General features: G+C 40.3%; 2 protein-coding genes across 2 annotated transcripts; both read left to right on the plus strand.

Moving 5' to 3' along the window:
• Positions 1–1416: 1416 nt before the first annotated feature.
• LOC108045373 (hsc70-interacting protein 1) lies at positions 1417–4738 on the plus strand. The gene is made up of 4 exons (XM_017124684.1): positions 1417–1693; positions 1795–1940; positions 2718–3457; positions 3649–4738. The coding sequence occupies exons 1-4, from the start codon at positions 1515–1517 to the stop codon at positions 3838–3840; spliced, it is 1257 nt and encodes a 418-aa protein (XP_016980173.1). The 5' UTR covers positions 1417–1514; the 3' UTR covers positions 3841–4738.
• Positions 4739–6602: 1864 nt separating this feature from the next.
• LOC108045312 (alpha-protein kinase 1) lies at positions 6603–16800 on the plus strand. The gene is made up of 5 exons (XM_017124599.1): positions 6603–7949; positions 8604–8699; positions 14988–15159; positions 15227–15713; positions 15978–16800. Exons 1-5 carry the CDS (start codon positions 6790–6792, stop codon positions 16250–16252), a joined length of 2190 nt encoding a protein of 729 aa, XP_016980088.1. The 5' UTR covers positions 6603–6789; the 3' UTR covers positions 16253–16800.
• Positions 16801–22837: the final 6037 nt, after the last annotated feature.

Here is a 22837-nt window from a genome sequence, read left to right on the forward strand (position 1 = left end):
ATATACCATTTTGAAATCGGACTTCAGTTAGAAAAGTTATGGACTTAGGAATGCAGGTTTTGGATCATTTTTTGGCAAAGCCGTTTTTCGGAAATTTGGAAAGGGTAACCATCATCAAAATGTGAAGAAAATCGATCCAAAATTACAAACCAAAGTTTGAATGCAGATTTTTAGGTAATTAGCACACGATCCATTTAAGATATACCATTTTGAAATCGGACTTCAGTTAGAAAAGTTATGGACTTAGAAGTGCAGGTTTTGGGTTATTTTTTGGGAAAGCCGTTTTTCGGAAATTTGGAAAGGGTAACCATCATCAAAATGTGAAGAAAATCGATCCAAAATTACAAACCAAAGTTTGAATGCAGATTTTTAGGTAATAAGCACACGATCCATTTAAGATATACCATTTTGAAATCGGACTTCAGTTAGAAAAGTTATGGACTTAGGAATGCAGGTTTTGGATCATTTTATGGGAAAGCCGTTTTTCGGAAATTTGGAAAGGGTAACCATCATCAAAATGTGAAGAAAATCGATCCAAAATTACAAACCAAAGTTTGAATGCAGATTTTTAGGTAATTAGCACACGATCCATTTAAGATATACCATTTTGAAATCGGACTTCAGTTAGAAAAGTTATGGACTTAGGAATGCAGGTTTTGGATCATTTTTTGGCAAAGCCGTTTTTCGGAAATTTGGAAAGGGTAACCATCATCAAAATGTGAAGAAAATCGATCCAAAATTACAAACCAAAGTTAGAATGCAGATTTTTAGGTAATAAGCACACGATCCATTTAAGATATACCATTTTGAAATCGGACTTCAGTTAGAAAAGTTATGGACTTAGGAATGCAGGTTTTGGATCATTTTATGGAAAAGCCGTTTTTCGGAAATTTCATCAAAATGTGAAGAAAATCGATCCAAAATTACAAACCAAAGTTTGAATGCAGATTTTTAGGTAATTAGCACACGATCCATTTAAGATATACCATTTTGAAATCGGACTTCAGTTAGAAAAGTTATGGACTTAGAAGTGCAGGTTTTGGGTCATTTTTTGGCAAAGCTTTTTTTTCTGTTAGAAAAGTTTTGGTTTACATGCAGATTTTTAGAGAATTAAATCGCAATCACTAAGAGGTAAATCGGATATAAGAAAAGTAGATGTGGAGTATTTGACACTTTTCTGCTACAATAAAAATTACGAAAAATCGAACTCTTTTAAAATCAAGTTTCTTGAGTTTTGTAGCACAAGTCTGCCCAATATGGTTTAAGTCTTTACTGTACTTCAACGATATATTCGTGGAATATTTGAATAACAAAAATCTAGTGTTGGTTATAGTTCGGTTTTGATTATCGGTTATCGATTGTTATTTTCCCTATGACTATTTAAAATATGGTATATTTTTCTTACTTTTCCGAGGTCACACTTGCGACCAGCGTTACCAGATCCAAAAGCAATCAATAGGGCAAAAGCAAATACATCAGAACCGAAAATATATAGCAATATATAGAGAGATATAATGGCGGCGCCGATGCAACACGAGGATCTGTTGAAGCTGAAGAGCTTTATAGAGTTTGTGGACTCGAATCCCACGGTTTTGAACATGCCGCAGCTGCAGTTCGTGAAGGATTTTGTGGAGAAGTTCGGGGGAACGGTGCCGGCTGGCGATTTCAAGATGCCCGACGCCTCCGCCGGAGGGTAAGTTGTCCAAATATATATGTACATATCCCCATTTATACCGTACGATATACACCAGCAATGCCTTTTTCTAACGTTTTTTCTTGGTTTCACCACCTCAGGAAGTGCCCATTTGGTGGCGATGCAGGTGCAAAGGCCAAGAAGCCGGCTTCTGGAACCGCCGATCCCACCGAGAAGTCCCCTGAAGACAGCGAGGACGAGGAGTCCCTTTCCGAACCCGAGTCGGACGTAGAGCTGGACATGGAGGGTAAGTGCAAGCTGGGGAATTTCGGGGGCTCAACCAATTTGCACCGGGCCAATTTCTGCCGAGTCACGTGGTCATTAAGGGTCACCACCCTGGGGTACAACGGGTACGATTGTTCCGCCGATTTGTTGGCAACCCTCGGAAACGGTGCTGTGAATACATTTTCCATGGGTTTGTTCCTTTGTCCCCACTGACTTAGCTTCAATTGAATTGGAAGCGTGCAATTTAACTTTCGACACTAGTTATTTTATAATCACTACTGCTATATGTGAATAACTAGGATTCTATATACGCTCGATCCAGTGAATCATTAGAAACCAACATTAATAAAAGAGCAACTAATGTTTATCATATCATCATAGAACGGCTAACGAATTCACTATGCTTTTCCGATTTAAAAGTCGCATATGCATGGTTTGGTTTATATTCTTAAGTTGGGTAAAAAGTATGGACATATATCAAAATCAAAATTACAACATCACAACTTGTTAACAGCTGTCTAAAATAAAAAAAAATGTTATTCAATGTTAAATTGAATTTAATATTAAATAAATAATAATAATAGTCTAATTGTTATAACAAGACCTTTTCATGATCATTTTTCTTAAAAAGGAAACCTTTTTAGGAAACGAAGAATTTTTAAGGTACACAGTTCAAAAGTAAATGATTTCATGTAGGCTTACAATTGTAATTACAAATAGTATTGTCATTGTTATTCCACAGAGGTGATTGGCTTAAAAGCAAAATGACTAAAGTATCTACAACCTTATCCCCCTCCAGGAGTGATCGAAGCGGACAGCGATCCCGCCCAGCCCATGGGCGACTCCGCCAAGGAGCCCACCGAAGAGGAGGTCGACCAGGCGGGCGATCTGCGTGCCCAGGCCGCATCCGCCTACGGCCAGCAGAAGTTCGACGAGGCCATCGCCCTGTACACCAAGGCCATCGAACTGAATCCGGGCAATGCCCTGTTCCACGCCAAACGTGGCCAGGCCTTCCTCAAGCTGAAGAAGCCGAATGCCTGCATCCGGGATTGCGACAAGGCGCTGGAACTCAACTGCGATTCGGCGGCCGCCTACAAGTTTAGGGGCCGTGCCCGTCGCCTCCTCGGTGACTTTGAACTGGCCGCCAAGGATCTGCGACAGGCGTGCAAGCTCGACTTCGACGAGGAGACCGACGAGTGGCTCAAGGAGGTGACCCCGAATGCCAAGAAGATCGAGCAGCATCGCGTCAAGCAGGAGCGCCGCCAGGCCGAGCGCAAGATCAAGGAGCGCCAGCGGGCTCAAAGGCGCGCCCGCAAGGAGCAGGCCAAGCAGAGCGCCAGTTCCGGAGGCGGTTCATCTGGAGGATTCCCCGGCGGATTCCCTGGTGGCTTCCCAGGCGGATTCCCCGGTGGATTCCCTGGTGGATTCCCCGGCGCAGCTGGCGGCGGAGGCGGTGGCATGCCGGGCATGCCTGGCGGCGTCGATATGGCCGATCTGATGGGCGCCATGAAGGACCCCGAGGTGGCCGCCGCTATGCAGGTAGGATTTTTAGAAATATGTAGCTATTATTAAAATGTTTCGAACCAAGAGACTCTTTTCAACTTACTTTAATATAACTTTCTTATACCTTATATTTATTTATGGGTATTCTAATTAAATAGGAACTAATGTTTTGTTTAACGTTTAATTTAAATATAATTTAATTGAAATGTAATAATTTATTTTCACAGGACATCCTTGGCAATCCGGCCAACATCACGAAGTACGCGTCCAACCCAAAGATCTTCAACCTGATCAAGAAGTTCGTGCCCGGAGGAGATTTGGGAGCTGCTTTTGCCCAAGCAGAGGAGAAATCGGGAGAGCCGAGCGAGCCAAAAACCAAGAAGGGATCCGCCGACTTCGTGGATGATGGCTTGGATTAGGGATCGGGACTCAATAAGAAACATAAAACACGCGGCGATGAAAATAAGTTAACAAACCACACACACGAAATAGAGCGAGATGAAAAATCGGGAAACAGAGAGAGAGAAATAGAGGAGGTTAAAGAAAGACACTAGGAAAAGAGGAAAGCTGCTGCCTTACACATTTTCCAGCTCAGAAATAACTTGAACATTTCCCTACGCTTTATCTTAAATCACATACAAAAGGAAAGGTCAGCAGAGCCGAAAATAAATATAAATAAAAGAAAAACTATACACACGCGCAGTCAGAAGAATAAGTAACTTTTATTCAAAATGGCAGATGAGAACATAAGAAAATAAAGTAGATGGAAGTGGCTCAACCCATCTTTGAACAGCTTTTTATTGGCCATAAAAGAAGAAAATACAACTAAAAGCTAAAATACTTTAAACAGCTATTTCCAATTTCCACATAAAAAGGATTCACACATGCCTACGCCATTATCAGTTCACAAAAAGATCAGAATGTGTCCTGTAAAGAAAATAACTATGAATGTTTCCTTACTAACATTTAAACGTCAAGTCATTGTCAAGTCTGTCGATCGATCTAGTTGAACTAAAGCTCGATAAGATACCAAAACAAAAAGAAATGAAAATATATTAAATAATTAGCCTTAATTAACGATACTCGGAGACATCAGATAACAGCCCGAAACATGGAATAACAAAAACTAATCACACCATTTTGTCAAACAAAATTGTACTGAGTAGGATTTGAATAATATTGTACTAAGCAAATGCATTTAGCCACTCGAAAAGAAAACATTCGCCCACTCATATTCATAAACACATACATGCATATGTCGAACATTCATTCAACCGTGATCAATGGAATTAAATAAACGAGAATCCGAAGTGCTAATGTCCCCTTTTCTTGGGTAACGGGTAAATTTAATCGTATTATTTTTTAAGTGGAGTATAAAGTACGTTTTATTGGTTTATGGGTCAAAGACAAGTAATTATTTTAAACATACAAATTTTCTGTAAGCAAAGTTTAGTCATCCAAAATATTTGTTAAACCATTTCTAAGATAGGTAGGTCACTTTGAAGACGCAATCGAAGTAGTCAAGTTATCAGTTCTAGAAGTGCAGTTTTGATTAACCTTTCTGCACCCTTTTAGAAACTAAACATTGGCTTGTTTAATTAATAACAATTTTATTTTAATATAAACATGATTGTGCTTATTGAACCAAATCAATTGATTCAGGTACACAACGTACTAACGTTGTTCTTGAAGTCGAACCTCATCCTAGTATAAAATCTACTGAATTGATTTGAATTTTATTACCCCTTTTCTTTACATAAACATTTCAGCAGGTAAAATAGATTTTTTTTGTAATCTTTTTTTTAAACAATTAAATTTTATTTTATCCCAATAAATATTCTTTTAGTACGTGTTCAAACAGATTCATATAAAACAGATTCATATAAAACAGCTATTGTCAATCTAACGATTAGAAAAATAGATAATATTTCTATAAAGTAATATTTCCATAAAAATGTAAATTTGTAAATAAAATAAATAAAAAAAAAATTTATTTTCTTGCTGATACTATAAAATCTCTTGAACTTTTGAGATATGTTCAAAGTTAATAACATAAAATCTCTCATTACTTTCCGTATAGTAGGGAAATGTGAATGATGTAAGATTTCGGATTATGTCACATAAAGTTAAGATATGCCATAACTTTTGCTTTCTTTTTTTTTGACCAGGTCGCACAGATGGATTCGTAGTCCCTGAAATCCAGCCGGTGCAACACCTGTGCGGGGACGGGGGTAAATGGGGTACATTGGGTGCATGGAGTGCACAAAAACGTCGTCGATTAGACGCTTGAATGGCTGCACCCTGCACTCAGAGCCCAGAACCTATCACCCTTCACCCCTCACCCCTCACCCTGCTCCCTGTCAGCGCGAAATTGGCTAACGGACAGCTCGGCGCACATGTTCGATTATGGCCGAATCGGGCGACCAAGCAGAACAATAGGCTCATGACTTGGACCTCAGAGGTGGGAAGTAACTAGGTGGGTGTACCTTCAGGTACTAATTGCCTTCTTTTTTTAACTTAGGTACATGTTTTTAATTTTCAGTTAATAGGTTTAAGGATATGTGTATATATTGTAAGTAAACATTGAAAATACCTTTAATGGATTGCAAAAAGGATTTGTATAAAACTAGCTGGGCAAATCCATTTTGAATTACTAGCTTATCGTATTCAGGTATTTTAGTTTATCATATTGATTATTATCATCATTCAGTAATCGAAAATATATTAAAAATGTAAATATCTATTTAATATCGAGTATATTCTCTTTTGTATATTTAAAGGAACTTGTTTAAGCTGTACCATAGATGTGACTGATATGAAAATATATTAATATTATATATACATATAATGTAAAAGAAATATAAATTGTTTTTTCTTTCATATTTGACGGTACAACAAGTTGTACCTGTGCCTTCACTACCTGGACCCTGGGCTTAACTGAATCGGAGGGGGCTGGAGTACGGTCCGGGGTCCTCTCTCCATCGCCCATCGCTCATAGCCCATAGCCCAGTAGACGTACCGCCGCGTTCTCTATGTGCATGACTGAGTGTCCGGGGTGGTGGATGTGGATGTGAGTGTGGATAAGGCGGAGGAGGAGGCGGAGGATTGCGCAGGCGCAGCTCAGCTGAGTTCGGCTCGGCTCCTGGCGGCCCATCGCATTCCGTGGCCAGTCGCAGCGCGAGACGGTTAGCCAGGTCGGACCAACTCTCTTGACTTGAACCCAACAGAAAACCAACAAAACTATCCTTTATCCTCTTCACCCAATACACGTCAATTTTTTTTACCGTGTTTTTTTGCCGTTGTTTCCCACTTGGTGTGTGTGTGTTTTGTTTGGCTTACTTGATTGAAATTGAGACAACCAGGACATCATGATTGTCAACATGCCCGTCAATGGCACGGGCAGTGCATCCAGCCCCACATCGAATCCCAGCAACAACAACAACAACAAAAGCAATGCCACCAATCAAAATAATAATAATACCACTAATAATGGTGATTATAATTTCCTGAAGCGCAAGTACGATGATCAGGAGGAACTGGCCCTGGGACAGGATTACGAGCCCATCGAGGGCAATCCCTGGAAGAAACGGCATCTGGACTACGATGTTGCCGGGGATCTGCAATTCCATTTGCAACTGGAACAGAACCCTGGAAACAGTAGTAGTAAACCACCTGCCCAATCCACAACGTCCTTTATCAACGATCTGTTTGCATACGATAGCAGTCTTTTGGTGCCCGCTGCCGCCGGCTATTCGCATTGTCCTCCATCGAGTGCTCCTTTGGAGGACAATGGCGGCTGGACGGGTGGTGAGCTCCTGGAGCTGGATCATCGCTATAACTCCGGCTTGCAGGCGGAGTTGGGTCAACTGAATGCCACTCTGCCGCCGCCACCATCATCGCAGAACAACGCACAGCAGAACCCACAACAAAACCCCAATCCTGGCCACAGTCCCAACCCGAATAATCCAAACTTCCTGGTGCCGCAGAAGCAGCGGATATTGTCGGCCGGCCGACGCACTTCCTCCGGTTCGGCGAGTGGGGGTAACGAAGTCGTGGAGGCGGATTTCGAGGATAAGAACCTGTCCTGGCTGCTCAACTTCAAGTTCGATGAGTTCCCGCACCTGTCGCCGCACAACCAGGCTCACGGACACGCCGTTAATTTGCCGGAGGGCAGTGTTCCTCAAACCAATCCTCCTAATTCCACGGCGATTAGCACATCACCCTGCAGTTCCGCCTCGCCCACATCCGCCTCCGTATCTGCCGCATCCGCCACGAACTCGAATCATTCCCTGGGATCGGGGATGATGGATCAACGGGCCAGATCGCCCAAGAGCAGCTGCTCCAATGGGGCGATGCCAACGGGCGGCGGAGGAGGAGGCTGCTCCTCTGGAGCTCCAGCTCCTTCAGGCGGCTCCACCAAGACGGGACGCAAGTTCGAGGAGCTGGTGATGGAGGTCACCTCGGAGCTGGACGGAAACGACATGATCGTCGCCGAGCACGTTGTCGTCGAGGATACATCTTCCAAGGCGTGAGTATTCCAAGGATAACATATTTATAAGCACGGTTCAAAAAAAAAAAACAGGCAACTACTCAAATAGAAATTAACATTGTTATCGTCTCATTTTTTGTTCTTTCTGCTTTGGAACACCAACTAACCCTTCCCGAATCTCTTCTTTGTTTATAAGTATTGTTACCCAATTGAGTTTTTGGGTTTTTGAGTTTGTAAAGGTGAATAGAAAATGTAATACCATGAAATCTCTGTAAATTATTAACTAATTTACTAACCAACATCTTAAATTGAATTAGCTTACTAAGCTTTTTATGATTTTTAATAGTTATAAACAAATTTAAAAAGGATGCACGCAGCATTTAGTGTTGTTGAATAGCGTATATTCAATTTAGTTTTATATGTAAATTAATTTAAGAAAGATAAAGGGCAGCAAAGAAATTTTTGACATTTTTTCTAATATTTGGTAAACCTTCTTTTCCAATTTGTGCGTTCACCATTTGCTTTTGCCGCCGTCCTCCAATCGATGCCACCGACGACGAATTACCCCACCCACTGGGTCGACGAATGAATGAACGAACGAACCGCCCAATAACTCCACCACCCAACCAATGAACACCCCAACCACCCACCAACCTTTCTGAAACCCGAAACCAACCACCGCAAAACAAGCAGGCCAAAGAAACCACCGTTCACCTACACGGAGCTCATCGAATACGCCCTCGAGGATAAGGGTGAGCTGACTGTGTCGGGCATATACCAATGGATATCGTAAGTACTAACCACTGAACCACCCACTGAACCACCCACTGAACCTCCCACTGAACCACCCACCACCACCCATTTTGATGGACGCCATTTTGTAGAGTGTTTTCCTTTTATTATTGTTGAGGGCAAAAAGCGCCAGCCGGATGCAATTAAACAAATCTCAAGCATTTTTCTTGGGCATTTCCCGTTGGCCATTTGATTTGCTCGCTCCTTTAAAAAGTTGTTTGTGTTGTGTTGTTGCTCCTTGGTTGTTAACCAAACAACTAAACAACGGCAACAATGAAAGTGCCAAAAGTTAGCGGCTCGATCAAATTTATGGGCTGGAAAATTGCATTTTCCTTGGCTTCACATAAGGAGCAAAAAATGTTGTAACACAAAACTATTTGCGGGTTGTTCAACAAGTTGTTTACACTATTTATCAGATAATGGTGAAGGTTCTTTAATTGGAACGCTATCCTTCTGTAAAGTTTGTTTAATGGTTATCAGAAATCAAGGTTTATTTTATATGTTCAGCAAAATCGGCATGCCTAATATATCATATATTGTGATAGCCTTTTCAGTTTATTTGATATTTCCATAATCATTTTATATTTTCCACAATTTCTGTTCAAATATTTAAGAAGGTAACCTATTTCTTCATATCCTTTATTCTAATGTTTACTATGTTTCCGTTTGTATTGATTTTAGCAAACAAAACTTTCAAATATTTAAACAATATTTTTTAAAGGTTTATTTTGTTGTAATTTCTATTAATTCAGGATCCTTTATTTTCCCCACCTATTTCAAAATATTAAACTGGATATATTAAGCATCTAATATATAACCAAAGCAATGTAAATATTTATAAATTTGTGAACATATTAGCCCAAACTATTTGTCTGTGAAGAGTCAAAGCTTTCCGGTTCATAGACATATTTTTTTTCGCTCTCTAGCCTTTTCTTCCTATTCTCAGTTTTTGTATTTTGTCATTACCTACTTTTTGCAGACCACCCACTTTCCCCCTCACATACTTATTTTCCCCAAACTTTTCCGGAAAATATCAATTCGACAAGAATCGTAAACGAAGAAAACGAAAACTTTTAACACATTTTTCAAGGTTCATTAATTTGGCATTCCGCCCCCCCGGACTCCTCACCTGTTCTTTATATTTTTTTTCTGCTCGGGGCCCCGGCGGAATCAGTGTAAATATTTGAAGCCGCAGCCGAGAATGTTGCGTGTAAATATCCTATATAAATTTACATATAAAACCACCCCATTTGGAATGGGGGGAGGCAAATAATTTATGACATTTGCCCATCACCTGCGCACCTCCCCTGCATTTAATGTAATGAACCGACCGTCCAAGAAGTTTCGGTTCTGTTCAGTTTGGTTCGGATTGGAGTTTGGGGAACTTTTCATTAACCATTCACAAATTTACTTTGTGGCTCTTAGTTGCAAGTGGGTGGAATAAGGGGGGTTTTCGGTTTTGTAGAGTGGGATTTTCTTTTTTTCCAGGGCCGTGTCCTCGCGCAGTCAAGGCAATAATGGCGCCTGCGCAGGGTTGCCACCCACACAAAAACCCCTCTTTTCCAGCGGCAATTTACGGAACTTTACTCGCCCACGCGACCCACGTAAACCCTCCATCCAATACCAATCCCCCCACCCCCCACCTGAATGGTTTCGCCCTGGCAATTGCCCATGAAATTTCCACTGCTCACAATAATTATTAATTGCGGGGGTTGGGGGTGCAAGTCGGGGTCCTTCCGGCTTTTCTACACCTTTTACATGCATCATTGCATCCCGGGGATCAGGTGTTTGACGTGCCCATGCCCATGCCCATGCCTATGCCCAAATACTATACAGCAATTACCTGGTTCGGGGTTCGGTTTTCGGGAGCGGGTTAAGGGGTTAAGTGGGTTAAGCGGGGGTTGCAACACGCCCCCATCTCTTCTTCCGGTCAATTTCGAATGCATATTGAGTGTTTATGGGATGCGGATCATGCTCGATCGACCAGGACATGTGGCAGGATCGACAGGATTCTCCCTGTCCGACAACCGCAACTGGGATAACTATCAAAATTTATGGGTAACGCTCACAAAAAGATAACCCTCCGACAATGCATTCCTTAATTCTTGAAGGGCACTAAAATTTAGGCATAAATTACTTTCAATTTAACTGTTTATTTTGCTTACATTTAAAATATATAATGAGTATTAAGGAGCCCCTAATAAATCCCAAGTACTCCTTAAACTTCCTTTTAAATGCATATAAAATTGATTATTTTATGTTTGGTTTTAATATTATAGCCAGTGAAATGCAATGAGTCCTTAAACTAAAGACAAATCAGATTTGCCTTGCTAATCAATAGTTGTGGAATAACCAAGGTCAACTTCGGTCTTGTCCTTACCAAATTTTGTTGTGACAAGACAAAAGATTTCCTCCTCGGGACCAAGGCCTCTCCTCCCACAACCGAAAACACACCGAATGGCAATTGTTTTCTTGCTTTTCCTCAACTATCAACCAAGATCGAGTCCGATGTTCTTGGGATAACTTTGGCTTTCGATTTACAGGCTTTTTCCGGGGGGCGTGGCTGGCCACAGTTACGCCCAGCGAGTGCAAAAAAAAAGTAGAAAAATTGGCAATTGCCATTAAAAAGTTTTTCATTTTGCCCAACCGAAATGAGGCAACTTCTACTTTCGACTCTCCTCTTGGCCATAAATCCAGGCAATTTCTTTTATTGGCCGGGCAGAGCCAACAACGAGCCGCAACAATTTATGAACTGACTAGCGCAGTGCAATAAATATATGTGTGTGCCCCCGTCCGTTCAGATATACACTATAATTTCGCATATATATATATTTATATATATATATATATATAAATACGGATCCGGGGCCAGAAGTAGTTGCCCAGTCTGGTGGCCCGGTCCTTGCTGCCATGTCAAAAAAAATGAAGCGCCAGAGTGTGTTTGAGGTGGCTTGCGTGCCAGGCACTTCCAGACACGGCCCGGCCCATTTGGGCCTTTGGGCCTCCGGGTCTTTAAGCCTCTAGCCCTAGCCTCTAGCCGTAGCCTCTAGCCCTAGCCCCTAGCCCCTAGCCTCTAGCCTCTAGCCCCTAGCCTCTAGCCTCTAGCCTGTATCCCCCGAACCACTAGCCCCTGAGCCAACCAACTAGTCCGAGCGACCATCGCAGCCTATCAGACCTCATCACGGCCCGGAATGGCTGCCTTGGAGGCGAGGCGATTGGAGTGGGACTGGATTGGATAGTCAGTTACATAGCACTTGCAATAGGGCTGGACAGCCCCACTGGTAGATGGAATAACCATTGCAATCACCTTTCAACTTAGGCTTAAATAGTACATGGAAAAAGAGAAAAACGTTATGTTCGTACACCCGAATGTATATACTACATCTATAAAATATATGGAATATTTAAGAGGTTTTATTTAAAAATAGTTCAGAAATTATATTTATGTTGTTATATACATATGCATATGGGTAGCAGTGCATGATAAGAAACAGTCTTTACTATTTAAAAATGAAATATGTTAATAAAATCACATCCATTAGAAATTCAAAAAGTAATGCCCACACATTAAAGGTTATGCTAATAAAAACATTATAACAAGTAAATGGGATAAAAGTAAAGTAAATTCCCTTTTATAAATATTCAAATATTTGTTTTACCTTTAATTTAAAACGGATTTTTAAACACACTTATTAGTTATTATCAGCAGACGGGACGGGTGAAAACTGGGCGGACATGCCATGTATTTCAACAATTTCAAAGCAGCCCTTCATAGTCCTTCTCCATTTTTGGTAGTCCCCCGAATTCAAATCCGAGGCGAGTCAGTCTGTCAAATTCATTGACAACGATGACGACGCTGATAGCGGGTATTTGATTTTTACCAAGCCCAACAAAGCCACTCAAAGCACTCCCAAACCACCCAACCACCTAAAATGTGGGTGGTTTTTACTCGCCCCCACAATATAATTCCCCTTTGAGTGGAGAGCTACGTGCTTGAAGCCACGTTGACAATTCGACAAGTGCGGCAGACAAAACATGATATACACACTTGTACCTGCATATATAATTTACCTTTCCCACCAGATAGATGGCTGTATATATATGTAAAGCACTGCTATCGATTTTGCTGGGTGCATGATTAAGCCCAGACAGTCATGCAGCTCCCATAAACATAAACTATCCCATCCGGACTATCAATGGCTGACTTAATATTTTCAAATTTACAAGTGCATGCCGCGAATCGGAAAGTGGAGAGGCTTTTGTGGGCGTTTGCGGCGCTTGTAAATTGCCAGAGTTTGGCATTAACTTTTGGACTTGTACGAACAAAAACAAGACAAGAGCTCAAGATTATTACGATTTAGAACTATTTCAAAACACAAAGGTTCTTTAAAAAAACCACAGCAATCTTTCGGACCTTTTAGGCCCCTTTAAATAGTGTCTGATAGAATTCGTTATAGATCCAAACTCTAGACACCTTTTAAAAAGTCAAAGATATTTATTGTGTTAGCTCATTTTTATATCTTTCGAATGTTTAGGTATTTAATATGTAGGCATGAACGACAAACACGATTTCTGGAATTGGCCGGATTACCACCTATGTACATGTAGAATTCTCTGCACATTTGGCGCCTCCACTACCAATTGCTCAACTCTTTTCATCAAAAACAAAAACTAAACCAGCCAAGTCATCGGCAAATGGAGTTGAATTCATTTATCTGCTTGGTATCCAAAGTTCCGACTTCGGCGAAGGCAATTTCAAGTGCCACATGATGGGTTGATGCGTCATGACGGGCTGCGTGCCAAATCCCCGCAGGAGTCCATATATATGCCCGTTTCAAAGCTGAGGGGATCCACACATCCCACACATCGCAGTTATCAGGACATTTGTGAGGGGTCATTAAGGACTTCGTTTTCGGAGGGGGCAAACGCTGGAATTTCCATATTTCATAGTCTACTCCATTTATGAGTCGTCATTTCTCCCGAAAGAAGGAAAATCGGAAAAGGAAAATACGGAAAAGCGAAAGAAATGAGGGGGGGTGGGTGGTGGATGGGGGGCTAGCTCCTCTTTTTCTGGCTCGCGTGCTGAAATTTTTGGATTGCTTTCTAGCTGAAACGTGGGCGTAGAAAATATATAGAAGAGAAAACCCGGGGGCAGTGGCAGTTAACCAATGACATAGCCTGACCCATTCGGGGGTTGTTTTTTCACCTCGGCGCGTGCCGCCCATCCATCCACATCTACACCCACATCCACATCCACATCCACATCCACCCACTCCAATCCGACTGTGTGTCGTAATTTGAAATACTTTCCATTTTGTTGTCCGCCAAAAACCCCACCAAAATCCCCACCAAAAAAAAAAACCCTCCCAAAACCCAGCGAAGAATCCTGGCACGCGATGTCCTTTCCGGTCGTCGTTGTTTCCTCTTTACATCTAAAAAGTGGTAGTGGGCTGATTGCGGGTTCTTCCACCTGATAGACATGGGGCATACTCCATTTTTTTTACTTTTTATTCATTCCATCCACCTTCCGAAATCGCCTGTTCGTGACTGACTAGCAAATGTACAGAAACGAGCGAGAGCCCAGGGAAAAAGGAAAGAAACGACGCATAATTTGTGCCAGTGTCCCTGTCCATGTCCTTTTCCGTTTTCCGAGTCCGTGTCCATGTCCATGTCCGTATTCCCCATTTAAGTATTCAACGGACTTGTGTGAGTCTGCCGCAGTGCTGTGCTGTGATGACGTGTTTTCATGGAAATTGCCTAGCTTCCGTTCCGGATTGGCTGGTCGAATAAAAGGGGGCTGAAACTTTACCAGCAATTGGTCAACTGGCCAGTGGTGAGTGCTCACATAAAACAGCCAATCCCAAAGGGACTCCTTATAATTCGATTCTATTGAAACGTATTTAAGTTGTTGATTACGAAAAAGAAGGAAAAATCTGAAATATTTGGCTGCATTTATGTACTTAACTAAACTACATTTTTTAGAACAGTAAAATAAAAACAATATAAATTACTAGGAATAATTGCTTTTGTTAATGTTACATTATATATTTAGAAATTACTAGAATTTCACCAATTTCCTAAATTAAAACAAGAGAAGATAAAATAATAAATTGAAAAAAATGTGACTTTTGCCATGTGTTTTGCTAATATTAACCTATTTTAATTTGTCGAGATTTATTATAGCATATTCCTTATACTTTTGTTGATCTTAAGCTCCTTGTTTTCCCCTTTTTCCTAACTAATTCTAATCTTGTTAGTAACCCCGCTTATTTTTTAACTTTTCAGCGATCGCTTTCCGTACTACAAATCCAATGATGACCGCTGGAAGAACTCGGTGCGACACAATCTGTCGATTAACCCACATTTTCGAAAGGGTGTAAAGGCGCCCCAAGGAGCCGGTCACCTTTGGGCGATTTCCAGCGGTGATTCGGCGGAGAATGTCCTGGCCTGGGAGCATGTGAGTGCTATTCCTTAAATCTTAAAGCCCTTTCAATAACCTTGTATTAATACCAATTAAATTGCAGAAGAAGCAACGCTTGGACTTGTTCTTCAAAATGGAGTCCATAAATCGGGAGCGCATACAACAGCACCAGCAACAACAGCAACTGCAACAGCAACAACAACATCAGCAGCAACAGCAGCAGCAGCAGCAACACTCGCCGCAGCAACATGCCACACTTCAGGCGACACAGCAGCAACATGCAACACAGGCCAGCAGTTGCTTGTACGATGAGGCGGCGGTGGCTGCGGCCACTCTCACGCAGGAAATGATGTCCAGTGGTGCAGGAGGCGGTGGGAGCGAGGCATCCCAGCAGCACCACCACAACCACCAGAGCCACCAGAACCACCACAATCATCACCACCAAAGACTGCTGCCCTTCAATGATCTGCTGAGCGACGATGAGCTGCGAAAGACGGCGGGTCAGATCCTGAATGGAATCCATCGCGAGGTGGAAGTCCAGTCGGTCAACTCCATCATCAGCACTTACCACGATGTCCTGCTGGATAATGGTGAGTATTTGGCGATTAAATTTTAATGAAATATATGCTAGATTTCCTAGATTTTTTCTTCTACAATAAGAACTAGAAATTTTGATCTAAAGTGATATTCCATGACACTATAAAAATTTTTGTTGAATTGTTATTACAATACTGTAGAAGGTTACAAATTTGTTCTTTAAATTTAAAGTTAATCTGAACACAACTAAACAAGATATGAAATTTAATGACCGAATAAAAATGTTTATTTAATTTTGTTCTCTATTCAACCAGAAGACTACCTCAATCCCATACACAAGGATGTGGTGGTCACGGAAAGTGTCCTTCGGCAGCAACATGGAAACTTGGGCGGCGGCAGTAACAATCATCTGGGTGGAAATGGCCACATGGGCGGAGGCAGTTCGCAGTACTATATCACCGAAATTGATCCCATGGAGCTGGGCATTCAGATGTCGCACCAGGTGGAACCCTCCGAGGAGGAGGTGCTCTTCAGCGATGAGTTCAACCTCAACTACTTTGGGTATAATACCGGGAGCGATATCGTCGCTTGACCGCGCAGACAACAAACGACAGCTCCTCAAGCTCCAGCTCCTGCTCCCGCTCAGCCAAGCAATTGAAAAACATATCCTGCTCGAACGATCCTGCTCCATGCCATGACAAACAATCGTAATTGTAGCCGATCTACTCATAAGCCAACTCTAAACGAATACTAGTCACACTTAAAAACGAAACAACTCTAATACATGTAACCACCTAACCCCCCATTTACCATTTACCAATTAGCCCCTATGTATAGTCTAGTCTTGAGTGTACCAATGTGCCCCATTCCCCTTTTTTTTGTCTATACTTTAGTTGAATACTTAGCCGATAAGTAGCTTGCTAGCATTAAGTATCCGTATAACTATGTATCTATCTGCAGATCTAACATACATAATTTAGCTCTTGCTCTCGTCTCCGAATATAGTTAAGTGTTTTTACATGTAGCCGAATATCCGTAAATAATACCAGACAGAATGATCTCCTCTCCTCTAACATGTTAAAAAAATAGGGCTAGAGAGCAGAGAAAGTACTACGTATCCTAGTGCCCAATCCTTACCAATGTCCGTAGAACTAATGGCACCTTACTGGTTTTATTCATTATGGCAAAATAAACCTTTTTTTTATTAAAACAATTTGACCAAACTTATATTTTTGGTATACAAAATAATTGGCAAAAGACTAGAGCCACTTGTGGGTACAAGCTTCTCTAATCCTGGTTACTACTAAATGGATATAGTTTTGTGGGGTATATATTTTATCTGATGCGGAATAAGTGCTTGAGAATTTTAAGGTTGTTTTTATTTGGTTAAAAAAATGGCAAAAGACTAAAGCCACCTGTGGGTACAAGCGTCTCTAATCCTGTGTACTACTAAATGGATATAGTTTTGTGGGGTATATATTTTATCTGATGCGGAATAAGTGCTTGAGAATTTTAAGGTTGTTTTTATTTGGTTAAAAAAATGGCAAAAGACTAAAGCCACCTGTGGGTACAAGCGTCTCTAATCCTGTGTACTACTAAATGGATATAGTTTTGTGGGGTATATATTTTATCTGATGGGGAATAAGTGCTTGGGAATTTTAGGCTTGTATCTGCGATATTTGTGTATCTTAAAATAGTCGGCCGTGACAACATCCAATTGCTAGATGGTTGTAAAAAAGGATAAACGGGCTAAGAATAAGTTTTTTCAAATTAAAAAGATCCGTTAATAATATTTGACAAAATGATCTCCTCTCTCTAATAGGCTAACAAAACTAGGGGTATTTATCCTAGTGCCCAATCCTTACCTATATGGGCAGAACTATTGCCACCTAACTGGCTTTATTCATTATGGCAAAAAATACTTATTTTTGTAGAAAACAATTTGATCAAACTTTTGCTTTGGTTAAAAAAAAAAAAAGACAAAAGACTAAAGCCACTTGTGGGTACAAGCGTCTCTAATCCTGGTTACTACTAAATGGACATAGTTCTGTGGGTTATTTATTTTATCTGATGCGGAATAAGTGCTTAAGAATTTTAAGGTTGTTTTTATTTGGTTAAAAAAATGGCAAAAGACTAAAGCCACTTGTGGGTACAAGCGTCTCTAATCCTGTGTACTACTAAATAGATGTAGTTCTGTGGGCTATTTATTTTATCTGATGCGGAATTAGTGCTTGGGAATTTTAAGGTTGTATCTGCGATTTTTGTGTATCTTAAAATAGTCAGCCGTGACAACATCCAATTGCTAGATGGTTCTAAAAAAGGATGAACAGGCTAAGAATTGGTTTTTTCAAATCAGGAAGTGATGAAAATGATCTCCTCTCTCTAATATGTTAACAAGACGTAGAACAATTGCCACCTAACTGGCTTTATTAATTATGGCAAAATAACCTTTTTTTTGAGAAAACAATTTGAAACTTTTTTTTTGATTTAAAAAATAAATCACAAAAGACTAAAGCCACTTGTGGGTACAAGTGTCTCTAGTCCTGTTTACTACTAAATTGGTATAGTTCTGTGGGGTATATATTTCATCTAATGGGGCATAAGTGCTTAAAAATTTTAAGGTTGTATCTGCATTTGTGTATCTTAAAATAGCTGCCTTAGTCGTGACTAGATCCAATTGCTAGATGGTTGTCAGACAGGGTAAACAGCATAGCTAAAGGTTTGATATTTCAAATTGTCGGTTTTGGTCGAATGTAAGTCTGTTATACCTCGTTGAATTCCTTAAAATAAATTTTTTAAAAATTTTCGAAAAAAAGCGTCCCATAGGAAAAATATTTTGTTTTTTAATCAAAGTCCTGAGAAATATTTTTCGAGTGTTTGAATGTCATACCTGGTTTAATTCGTTATAAAATATCTGAAAACGTTTAAAAACGTTATTGGCAAATTTTCGCCAAACATCATGATGATCAAAAAACAAATTTTCCAAATCAACCTAGAATCGATCGTTGCAAACCGTACAAAACAATCACTCACAAGATCCGGTGAAATTGATGGCTATAAGTAGCCATAAGATGGCTAGAACAGTCAACCTTTTTTGTCCGCCTAGAGGGCGCCTTGCGATCAGTTGGCAGCGTGCCACCTGCCGGCAGCCGCGAAAGCTAATTCAAAACAAGGTTTCTCTCTCAATTTCAGTTTTCAGTCGTTTTTAACTCTCGAAAGCGAACAGACGTGGTTTGCTCCCGGTTTTCTAGTTTTTTGATTTTGACTTTGTTTGCATTTGCTATTATCTTTGCATTTGAGTTTGCGCCGTTGCCACACAATTGTTTTTGTTGACGTGCGCGTGTGTCTTTGCGACTTTGTTTGCATTTGTGAACCTAAAATCACTTGTTGCTGGATGCTTATTCCTATTTTGGGTTTGATTTAGACAAAAGACTAAATCGCCAGTGCAATTGTGAAAGATGAAGGAAATAAACAAAAATAGTGACCAAGTTGAGTTTGTTTGTGTTTGTTGAGAGTTTTTTTGAGTTTTTGTTCAAGTGAAAGCGTGTGAAAAGTGGCCAATACACGGGGCCGAAGCCCTCTCGCACTCTCTTTTTGGCTCTCTTTTGGCAAGTAAACTCAAGACCCCGACAATCCAGCGATATCCATATCCTGCCTTGCGGCCAACCCAAAACTTCCGGTCAACATGCAACCGCAATTGTTGCATCGCCGCAGCCTCCGTCCTTCATCGTTATTATCATTATCATCATCATTTTAGCCACAGGTGTAGATCACAGGTAAGTGAATACCTTTAACCATGCCGGGTTATGACATCCAACTAATCTGATTAGGTTTTTTTGATATGTGAGATCCGAGATAATGTGGATACCCAATCCATCAATCATTCACTCAATCGCTGATCCGCCTGGGAAGTCATTTTCTTCGGTTTGTAAAGGAGAATCTTAGAGAATGGGGAAAGAAAATGGGTTTTGGATAGGTCTTACTTGACTGGTGGTCAGGGTTTCCCGTCCAATTTTCTGAATACTGATAAAAATTAGTTCCTAAAACAAAATATTACTTGGAGTGTAGGAGTATACAATTGTAAAGAAATTTGTATAAACCTTTGGTTACGTGCAACTGTTTTTAATTTGTATTGTCAAGGAAAAAATATAATTTAATTTTACTTTCATCTCCTCAATATCCTAAATCTTTAAAATACTGTATAGTTTTCTGAAGAACCAGATAAAGTTATTTCTGACTATTTCTCAAGAATTTATAAGGTCTCACACTTCTAGTAGGGCTTTTGTTTTAGTTAACTTAAAGTCAAATTTGGAGCTTGGTTCAAATTTTGACACCAAAATAAAGATTTGCAACGAAAGCCTTCAGATGCACAAAAAGCTAAAACAGATTCATGGCTTCCGAAGGTTTCTTTACACCGATTCTCTCAGTCAATTTTTTGCCGGAGAACTTATTTTGGCCTGTTCTTGTTTCACATTTTTGGCAAACGCTTTTTTGTAATGTTTGCTTAGCTGAATTTTGTTGCTCCGGCTTCTTTGGCTGTCATTTCATTCAGACAGACAAGTAGTTGGCTTTTTCGGGGTCAGCCACTCTCGATGCGATCGTATACGTGATGAACGGGTATTTTTGCCATATTTCAAGAGCCACTGATTGATGGCAAAGGTATTGCTTTAGTTATTGAATTTTTTGAATTTGTTTTTATATAAAGTTTCGCGAATGTTGGGAAAACCGCCCGTGGCAGTTTCCCACTTTGTTTTTTTTTCGCTGTCCCCAATTGCGTAAAATTTGCGTAGCTGCTGTCTGAGATTTTGTTGAGTTTTTTTTCTGTTTTTTTTCCCCCGATTTTCACCTGCTTCAGCAACGCCTTTAGGTGCGTATCTCCGTTCAGGTAATCGATGCGTTCGTTCGACTTCGCAAAATGCTGTCCCGTTAAGTGTTGTCGCCGCCAAAAGATTGTTAATTGCCGCTGTGGTCGCCAAACCCGTAGTTTTGGGGGCATTGGGGGCTAAGGGGCGCAGTCTGCGAACTGCCATGTAATTAAAAACCATCAGCAATCATCGTAGGTTGCCTACCAATTTCATATGGCGAAAAAGAAAAAAAAAAATAAAAATAAGAACGATGTGCTTCGACTTTGGGATACCCGGAAATCACTATACAAAAATGCTTTGCATTAAAAATGATCTTATAAATGCTCTCACTTGACTAGTTCATTGCTAAACATCTTTACTAAACAAATTTGTTATAATAAAACTATATTATACATTTATTTGTGTAAGTTAAAAACTACCCAGCGACTGCAATACAACCATTTTCTCTATGAAAATCTCATATAAGAAAACCCGAGGAGAGAGTAGAAGCGTAGAGGAAAAATTTTTTTAGGCAAAGTTTTGCCATTTCTGTTCAAGTTATTGCTGCTATTTTGAATTGGAGCAACAAGTAAGACACATATGCTGGGACACACAAACAAATGTCAATTTAGCAATTGTTCAAAGTAAATTGCGTGAGACTCAAACGAGTTGAAGTCGAGGCGGTTGACCTAATGCCCAACCATAGGAGTTATAACCGAAGCATAAAGAAATTGTGGATTCAAACAATTGCGAAATTTGGGGAATTATGGAACCAAGCTTAAAGAAAAACAGAAAAAGCTATTTAAGAAGTGGCAAAAGTCTTGAAAATATAACCATTTGATATATTTAGTTAAAGATCTGCAACTGAAAAGGGAACTATAGTTCTTTTTAGACAGCGGGTTAAAGTATTTTATGAATAGAAAGACATAAACACCAGCAGCAGTTTGAAAAAACTCTCGAAAACTTAAAAACTTCTGGATTCCCGCTTTATAAACGGCCTATAAAACATAAACAAAAATCCCACAGCATTATTGAGTGCAACAAGACTCCCACCAACTCAATCACCCTTTTAGCCTCTTCTAAACTACACTGAAAAAGAATCTTTTATATAAAAGTACAAAGTACTAATAAATAAATTGTTTGCATTAAAAAGCATGTTTTATCAATAAGATATAAACAATTAAAATGGCTTATTATTAAATGTAAATATAATATTTGTAATATTATAATATTTTCCTGTGTATCGACTTTCGCTTTGCTCTAAATCAAATGAAAATTGTAGGAAGCCGAACCAAATCTGAATCAGCACTTTTGGAAAACTCTGGGATGCTGGATTTCTGGGGGTTAAAGGGTGGTGGGAGGTTGGGGAAGGGCACGTGCCTGGCCAGCTAAAATGATCGGGGATCTTGGTTCTGCCGGCCATTGTAAACAATAAACAGATCTTTGATTACTGCTGCACATGTGCAGGGCATAACGATATATAGAGCATATATACGTCTTTGGCTTTGTGTATCTATGTGCCGACACTCCGATCTGCAGGCATTAAGTTAAGTATGCATAGCATGTACTTAGGAACTGGCCCCTAGTGGCGTTCCTCTTTCCTCTAATAAAGAGAATAAAGTTCGGAGTTCGGAGAGTTCACTTTCTTGCCAGATTTGTTTAATTTGAGATCTTGTAAAGTAGCATGGGAACTTTGACCGTTTGAAAAGATTCATTTTTTAAAATAAGGGTACTGAATATCAAGGAATTCGATATAAATAAATATAAATATAAAATAATATTTTAAAGAAAACTATATGATTGTGTGGGAAAAAAGATACACATGTATGAATATCCCTTGTAGGATTACCATTACATTTCAGGGGTAAGCTTTGGATATACTAATATAGCACTAAGTATAGCTTAAAAAAGTTCTCCTTTTGATGGTTGATATTTTTTGGGTGGTGCTTCGCCATAGACAAACCCATCGATGGCTTTCAAGACTCTACTTCAGAGATTCAAAGGGAAGACGAGGGCGAAACGACAAAATTTTAATGAATTATCACAGTGCCGGCTATGATGATGATGATTATCGCTGGCTGGGGCTGTCATTGAACCTGCTCGGTGGCTCCGCGGTTCCGTCGCAGGGCATTGTCTGCCATTCGGATCTTCCATCGCCCATCTTCCATCTCCCACAATACCATATTATGGTACCATACCACGGTATCTATCTATCCATCTGCGGATGGCGTTGCCATCGACCATTTGTCATCTTGTGGGCGTCATATTCCGATTCGGAATCGGAATTAGAGTGAACGAGGGGGAACGGGAACCCAACTCAAGACGCGTCAAAG

This window comes from Drosophila rhopaloa, unplaced genomic scaffold (genome assembly GCF_018152115.1).
Source record: "Drosophila rhopaloa isolate 14029-0021.01 unplaced genomic scaffold, ASM1815211v1 contig_3, whole genome shotgun sequence".
NCBI classification, from domain to species: Eukaryota; Metazoa; Arthropoda; class Insecta; order Diptera; family Drosophilidae; genus Drosophila; species Drosophila rhopaloa.

What these genes read in the sequence shown, in the direction of transcription:
- LOC108045373 (XM_017124684.1), top strand. Translation starts at nt 1,515, where the DNA reads ATGGCGGCGCCGATGCAACACGAGGATCTGTTGAAGCTGAAGAGCTTT. An exon ending in CCCGACGCCTCCGCCGGAGG is followed by an intron (nt 1,694 to 1,794) that starts GTAAGTTGTCCA and finishes TCACCACCTCAG; the next exon opens with GAAGTGCCCATTTGGTGGCG. An exon ending in CGTAGAGCTGGACATGGAGG is followed by an intron (nt 1,941 to 2,717) that starts GTAAGTGCAAGC and finishes ATCCCCCTCCAG; the next exon opens with GAGTGATCGAAGCGGACAGC.
- LOC108045312 (XM_017124599.1), top strand. Translation starts at nt 6,790, where the DNA reads ATGATTGTCAACATGCCCGTCAATGGCACGGGCAGTGCATCCAGCCCC. An exon ending in GGCATATACCAATGGATATC is followed by an intron (nt 8,700 to 14,987) that starts GTAAGTACTAAC and finishes TTAACTTTTCAG; the next exon opens with CGATCGCTTTCCGTACTACA. An exon ending in CGATGTCCTGCTGGATAATG is followed by an intron (nt 15,714 to 15,977) that starts GTGAGTATTTGG and finishes TTCAACCAGAAG; the next exon opens with ACTACCTCAATCCCATACAC.